The sequence below is a fragment of the Nematolebias whitei genome, chromosome 23, assembly GCF_014905685.2.
Source record: "Nematolebias whitei isolate Nwh7 chromosome 23, NemWhi1, whole genome shotgun sequence".
Classification (NCBI taxonomy): Eukaryota; Metazoa; Chordata; class Actinopteri; order Cyprinodontiformes; family Rivulidae; genus Nematolebias; species Nematolebias whitei.
In genome coordinates this window covers 22,979,618-22,987,063 of record NC_056520.1, presented here as the reverse complement: position 1 = coordinate 22,987,063, position 7,446 = coordinate 22,979,618, and the positions used below count along the sequence as shown (strand labels likewise).

Below are 7,446 nucleotides of genomic sequence, written 5' to 3'. Positions count from 1 at the left end.
TGGATGGATGGATGGATGGATGGATGGATGGATGGATGGATGGATGGTGGTCTCATAGTGAGATGGGGGATATTGGGAAAATATGGTATAAAAATAATTCCCAATAATCTGTTTGGACGTTATTAGTTCTTGGCTTTGCAGGCACCTCGATGCTGTTCAGATTTTCTAGTTTTATTGGATTCAGAAACAGAAATCAAGGGCAAGCTTGAAAAAAGTAATGAAAGTAGTGTTTCTTCAATAGATATGTATCACTCTTCAACTTGAGGCAAAGTTCTTGCACGATCCTTTAGGGCTCAAATTATTTGATGGAAATGACTTTCAGCTACTATCGTACCAAATGTTAACTTGTTATACTAAAAATTCATGTTCAATAATCCAGGTAAATTTTCCAAAAATTTTCAGTCAGGTCATCTGGACGGTTTCTTTTTTGTTGTTGTTGAGACGTTTCGTCCATCATCCAAAGGACTTCATCAGTCCGAGGAACCACAACAAAATCAGACCCACAAGCAGCACACTCACATAGTGGGCCAACCAGTTTTCTGGCGATAAGATAGTTTCTGGGGCCCTCCCTCTCTCCCATTTACTCATCTGAGGCAGCCATAGCCAAAACTGGTTGTCCCACTATGTGTTTGTGCTGCTTGTGGGACTGAGTTTGTTGTGGCTCGTCAGCCTGATGAAGTTCTTTGAATAAAGGATGAAACGTCTCAACAACAAAAACAAAATAAACCATCCAGATGACCTGACTGAACTTTGTTGGGTTAGATCATTATCCGTAAGAGCAGCTGAGTCATTGCCATTTTTGTATTTGCTAAGGTTGATAAGCTGTGGCGGCCATCTTGAGTCAGGTTGGCTCCAGAAGGTACAGAGTTGTGGATGACCATCCAGTGGTCTGTCTTAGAATTGTATTAAAATTCATCCAGTGATATGTGAGATATTTTTCTATCTTGCATAGAAAAAGTTCATATTTCATGTTTTACGGAATAAAAAATTGTTTCCAGTGACACAAATAAGCAAAACTAATCTAATCACAAGTGCCATAAAAAAAAGAGCAGCTAAAGAAAGGCTAGCTTTTTGTTTAATTATATGGATTTCTTTTTCTTTTTCTTTTTTTTGTTTGCATGCTCATAAATTGCAGACCCTTGTTTTATTTTTCCACTTTTGCATCATTATGTCTGCAGCTCCAAGGAGCAGTTTTTCTATTAGAGTTCTGTATGTGCTGCCATAATGTATCTCCAGTGTGTGGGAGATGCTTCTTCTTTAATGCATGCAGACAATTCACATTTCATTGATAACACTTACATACGTCAGCTTCCTTTATGTGTTTCTGGATAAATAAATGCAGAAAATAAGTAATTATGGTTTCCAGTAGTGTTGGTATAACAACAAATAAATAAAGGCCTTCAGCAGGTCAGGGCAGTTTGGAAAGCCAATTGGCAGAAATCACCCATTGTATGAACTCAGTGCCGTCCAGTACAACTGGATTTATTCTTCATTTCCTCCAAATTAAATCTTGGATAAACCAGCTAAATTTCCCCCAGCAGCTCGGTGCCGCCTCAGATTTGTACCTGCCAAGCTCAATTCTCAGCTGCAAGTCACTGAGCTAAATCTGGAGGATGAGAGACTCGCTCAAGGACAGCTGTGGAGCGTGCGCTGAGAGAAAAGAGTATTTCTGTAAAGAGTCTGCCTGGCTATTCAAGCCACATGCTTAGAAACTCCCATGTCTGACCTTTATGTTGTCGGAGATCTGAATTTTCTTCTGACTGAATTCCTAGCGATCAGCTCCAAAGTGAGGCGAAGGTTGAGGGTGGTGGTATTGTCTCTCGTATGAATGTGTGCAAACGTTTGTGTCGGACCTTTAAAATGTGGTCTTTTCTCTTCCTGGGCAGTGACGAAGACGGTGTGTGTGGAGCAGTGTGATGGCCGATGCTTCGGGCCTTACGTCAGCGACTGCTGCCATCGAGAGTGTGCCGGTGGCTGCTCCGGTCCCAAAGACAAGGACTGCTTTGTACGTCTACGTCACACAAACACGCCTTTGTCATCTTTTGTCTTCTCCACTTTGCTTCAACTTTTTTTTCTTTCAGAGAGTGAATGCCGATTCTACATCCGCAACATTTTTGTTTTCATGTTTTGATTTTGTTTTCATACATTTTTAGAATTTGGTTCAGGGTAAATCGCTGATCCAGCTCTACCTAGAATTCTCGAGGGTTCATGGGAGTTTGCCCATCCAGTCTACATGTGTTTTGTGGACTTGGAGAAGGCATTTGACCGTGTTCCTCAGGGTACGCTGTGGGGGCTGCTCCATGAGTATGGGATTGGGGGCCCATTGTTACAGGCTGTTCAGTCCCTATACAAGTGGTGCGAGAGTTTGGTTCACATTGACGGCAGTAAGTCAGACCCCTTCAGGGTGGGAGTTGAACTCCACCAGAGCTGCCCATTGTCACCAATTATGTTCATCACTTTTATGGACAGAATTTCTTGGTGCAGCCAGAAGGCGGAGAGATTCTGGTTTGGTGGCCTTAGGATTCCATCTCTGCTCTTTGCAGATGGCATGGTCCTGTTGACGTCATCATACCATCATCTCCAGCTCTCACTGGAGTGGTTCGCAGCCGAGTGTGAAACGACTGGAATGAGAATCAGCACCTCCAAATCTGAGGCCATGGTCCTGAACCAGAAAAGAGTGGATTGCTCTCTTCGGGTCGAGGGTGAGGTTCTGCCTCAAGTGGAGGAGTTCAAGTATCTCTGGGTTTTGTTCACAAGTGAGGGAAGAATGGAGCGGGAGATTGACAGACGGATTGGTGCAGCATCTGCAGTATTGCGGACTCTGTACCAGTCCGTTGTGGTGAAGAGGGAGCTGAGCTGCAAGGCAAAGCTCTCTGTTTTTCCAGTTGGTCTACGTTCCTACCCTCATCTTTGGTCACAAACTCTGGGTAGTGACTAAAAGAATGAGATAGTGGATACAGGCAGGTGAAATGAGTTTCCTCCACAGGGTTGCTGGACTCTCCCTTAGAGATAGGATGAGGAGTTCAGTTATCTGGGAAAGACTCAGAGTAGAACCGCTGTTCCTCCACATAGAGAGGAAGCAGTTGAGGTGGTTCGGGCATCAGGTAAGGATGCCCTCTGGGTGCCTTCCTAGGGAGGTGCTTTGGGCATGTCTGACAGGGAAGAGACACCGGGGAAGACCCAGGACACAGTGGAGAGACTATGTTTCTCGGTTGGCCTGGGAACGCCTTGGGGTCCTACCAGAAGAGCTAGAAGAAGTGGCTGTGGAAAGACCTGTCTGGACCTCCCTGCTCAAGTTGCTGCTCCCACGACCCGACTTCAGAACAAGTGGAAGATGATGGATGGTTTTGATTTTGTTTTCATACATTTTTAGAATTTGAACAATTTCAGCTATTTAAGTAATTTATATAACATATGGGAGTGGTGGCACAGAGGTTAGAGAAGACGAGCCTGTGATTGGAAGGTCGCCTGTTCAACTCCCCGAACTGACAACATCAAAAAGTGGGTGGGAAAGATGAAGCACCCACACCTGCCTCCACCCTCATTCGTACCACTCTGGGCACTTGCGCAAGACCTAAGAAATTAAATGAAGAAAAAAAAAAAAACAGGAGCAGTACAGGAGTGGGAGTGATTCTGAACAGGAGCAGGAGTCATGTTACCAGGAGTGGGACAGGATTATTTTTTTTATTCTGGACCAGGATTGGAAGAGGACAAGATTTTTTCTGTGGGGCCAGGACAGGACAGGACAGGAGTGAAAATTCACTCCGGTGTCATCCTCTAATTCAGACTCTTAAAAAACACTGGCTTTATACCCACTCCCTTCTCTGACCTGTTGCCAGATAAACTAACTGGTGGTGAAATTCTCTTCCAGCAGTTTATTTTCTTTATGCACCACTTACATTTATAGTTTTTTGTTTCCCTTACCAACATTTTCATAAGTACAGATGTTATAAAATTGAAAATTACTTCCCCCCTAAAAATTAAACAATTCATTAGTTTAAACATTTATGTTTAATATGCCTAATTATGAATAAAATAAGGGGGTTCTGATCTTTTCACAACATTGTATTCTGCTTTTGTTTCATTTACGGGCAACTGTGACTGAGTGGTTAGAGCAGTCGTCCTCCAATGGGAGAGTTGGGGGTTCGATTCCACCAACAGTCACATGCTGAAGTGTTCCTGGATAAGACACTGAACCCCTTATTGCCGCCGATGTGTGTCCCATCGGTGTATGAATGTGATAAAGCTCTGATTATTCTTTGTAGAGGTCTAGTAAAGTGCTGTATGAATGGGTAAACGAGGCACAGATTGTGTTGTAAAGAGCTTTGAGTATCTTGATAAGACAGAAAGGTGCTATATAAGTACAGTCCATTTACCATCTTTAGATAATTTACTAACATTTTCTGTTCATTTACAGTAACTCTGTTCTACTCAACCACAACATCTATTTGTTTTCCCGACACCCCTGAACACGATACACTTTATTTACTTACTGACAAATTGTTTGCCATTATACAAGGCTGTAAAAGTCTGAGGTGCTAACCTCTTTCAAAGAACAAATTGGTGATTTGGTGTTCCAATTAATATCTTTATATCGCTTCAAGTTCTTACTGCATTGGGAACTCATACTTGGCGACAGAGATGATATTGCTGTTGTAATTCACCAAAAGGCTCATCTGATTCAATTACTGCCATTTCAGACTGTGGCCACGCATGATGAGATGCTCTACGGGTTTATAGGAAAACATTACGCCATCTACATCATGGCTGTGGATCAATGGCTTCAATTTTTCTCCCATTTGCCATCCAGAGACAAGGAGCAAGTCGCCTGGTTCGCTTGCCGTAATCCCACGTAAAAATGAAATGCTGCTGTAACGCTCTCAGTCACAGTGATTTATGCCTGAAATTCCCCCCTCTCGTCACCTCCTTGAGTCCACACACCCTCGAGATGCAGTCTGTTACCCTGTCCGCTAACTGTACTCTTGTGCTCTCTGCAGGCTTGCACCAATTTCAATGACAGCGGAGCATGCGTGACCCAGTGCCCTCAGCCATTTGTATACAACCCTACATCTTTCCAACTAGAACACAACCCCAAAGCCAAGTACACCTATGGAGCCTTCTGTGTCAAGAAATGTCCCCGTAAGTCTTAGGGAACAGAACAATTTTCTGCTAAACACTAAGCATGAAGTAGATGCTCATAAGGATGCTAATTAAGGTCCATTGAAGAAGCATTTATCCTCTAATCTATCCTGAAATGAGACCTCAGACAATTATTTCAAGACAAGATAAATGGATCTAACCTAAACAAATTGTGTATCTCAATCAGCTAGTTGCTACGCCATCTGCTTCAACTTCTGGCGGCTGAAAAAACAAATCTTAGCTCTTGCTTTCATGGTTATGTTGGAGTGCAGCTGTAATTAACAGAGCATGCATTGAGCTACATCAACAAATTGCAAAATCAACATGGTCAGATAAGCAAGTTGTTGTCCAAAGCTGCTAGCAGGACCAAATGTATTCACTCTCCTTTCTAGCTACAGCACTTGGTTATTAGTTATGATGATTGTAAAAATGCAATAAACTATAGCAGATTTCTAATGTCAACTTGGACATTCTGAAGTATAATTTTAATGAAAAAAATGAAGCATTATTATTTTTTCTTTTGTATACGTGACTTATTTTGAATCTCTCAGATGGGTACAGAAACTGAAACCAGTGAAGGCTTTTAACTGCTTTTGTTTTTGGCAGATAATTTTGTGGTGGACCACAGCTCCTGTGTCCGAGCGTGCCCCAGCAACAAGATGGAAGTTGAGGAGAACCGGATCAAAATGTGCATCCCTTGCACTGACATCTGCCCGAAAGGTGAACGATATGATGTACTTGCATACTAGCAATATAGTCTGTGAAAGTTATGATTACTGTCGCTTCACTGTATAAGTCACATCTATTATGCGTCACCTCTGACCACCTGGAAACTTGGGCCAGTGTTGTGCCAAAAATTGATTGGCTGCCAAAGGAGCATGCACAGGAGGACTTTAACAAGAACCTAACAAGATTAACACTTACAAACAATTATTTGTTTGCTCGACATTATAGCAAAGGCATGTCTCAGCTGAACTTTTCCTTAATAAATGCACTTTAATGGTCAAATTAGCTGCATTTCGCCTGGGCAGCGCAGCAAAATGTACCTGATTTGATGTTTGCTCCAGGAGTTCCAGAGCAAGATGAAGGCAGCTTGGTATGGCAAGCCAAGTGGCTCATTAATAGCCACTTTTACCTATTAGTGAGATACTTGGCTTGCCTTATTAGTCGAGGGCCCTCTAGTGGCTGAAAATGGTAGTGTTCAATATTTTTCATGTCAGAATGAATTAAATTGTTAGATCTCAGCCACAAATTGGGCTATAAATGTGGGGGAAAAAAACATATATTAGTTGCTTCTGTGTATAAGTTGCAGAACTTGCAAATTTATGCAAAAAGGTGCGACTTATACAGCGAAAAATATGGTACTTGTTATGGAAAATAAAGAAACAGATTGCTGGAAGAACTAATTAAAATGGTTATAGAGATGTCCATGTTCATGGCTGTAGAAAGTGATAGGGCAATCTGCATATGTATTTAGCTTAGCTCAGCTTTATAACTCGAACCACACACTCTGTTTTTTGAATTGAGAAAGCTCCTCGGATGAAAAGTGAAACGTCTTCTGTTACAAATGAAGTCCAGTTGTTTTTATCTTGATCTTTTTTAATTTACCGTGTCCTGGATGATATATAGGTATAGAAAAGGGCCTTCCTCAAAATGTTCTAACAGAATTGCAAGCATAACAATGTCCAAAATTTCTTTGTATGCTGAAGCATTAAGCTTGCTTTCACCAGAGAACAAGGGCCTAACCAGACCCTGCTTAAAACACTTGATTTTGACAAGTACCAGCTAAGACCAAACATTGTTACCCAGATGAATGTTTCTGTAACTCCTAACAGAACTGAGCACCCTGTCTACAGCAACACCCACCCCCACCACCACCACCATTACCATTGACAATGTAGCATGGGGCACAATACAAATGCGCTAGCAAGAATGCTACTGACATACCCCGTCTCCCCGTCGATAAAATCTGGCAACAACGTAATGCTAAGTTAGCAGGCAGGCAACACAGACCTGACTTTGTCCCATGCACCCCCTGCCATTAATAAAAACTAGCAGCTACATAGCGCTAAGCTAGCAGATGGTGCTATGTAGCTGCTAATTTTTATTGACGAAGGGAGGCGCACGGGACAAAGTCGCGTCTGTGTTGCCTAAGCTAGCAGGCGGGCGACACAAACGTGACTTTGTCCCATGTGCTCCCTACCGCCGACAAAAACCGGTAGCTACATAGCGCTAAGCTAGCAGGTGGGCAACACAGACATGGCTTTGTCCCATGGTCTCCCTGCTGCTGACAAAAACCGGTAGCTA

The 7,446-nt window shown here is 42.6% G+C and overlaps 1 protein-coding gene across 1 annotated transcript in view; it reads left to right on the top strand.

Annotated features, from left to right (window-relative positions):
• LOC119429101 (receptor tyrosine-protein kinase erbB-4) overlaps nucleotides 1-7,446 on the top strand; it is a 297,900-nt gene that overhangs the window by 118,270 nt on the left and 172,184 nt on the right. The window contains exons 6-8 of the mRNA XM_037696818.1: nucleotides 1,887-2,005; nucleotides 4,998-5,139; nucleotides 5,746-5,859. Of these exons, the coding sequence (XP_037552746.1) occupies nucleotides 1,887-2,005; nucleotides 4,998-5,139; nucleotides 5,746-5,859 (375 nt within the window). The remainder of the gene's footprint in view (nucleotides 1-1,886; nucleotides 2,006-4,997; nucleotides 5,140-5,745; nucleotides 5,860-7,446) is intronic.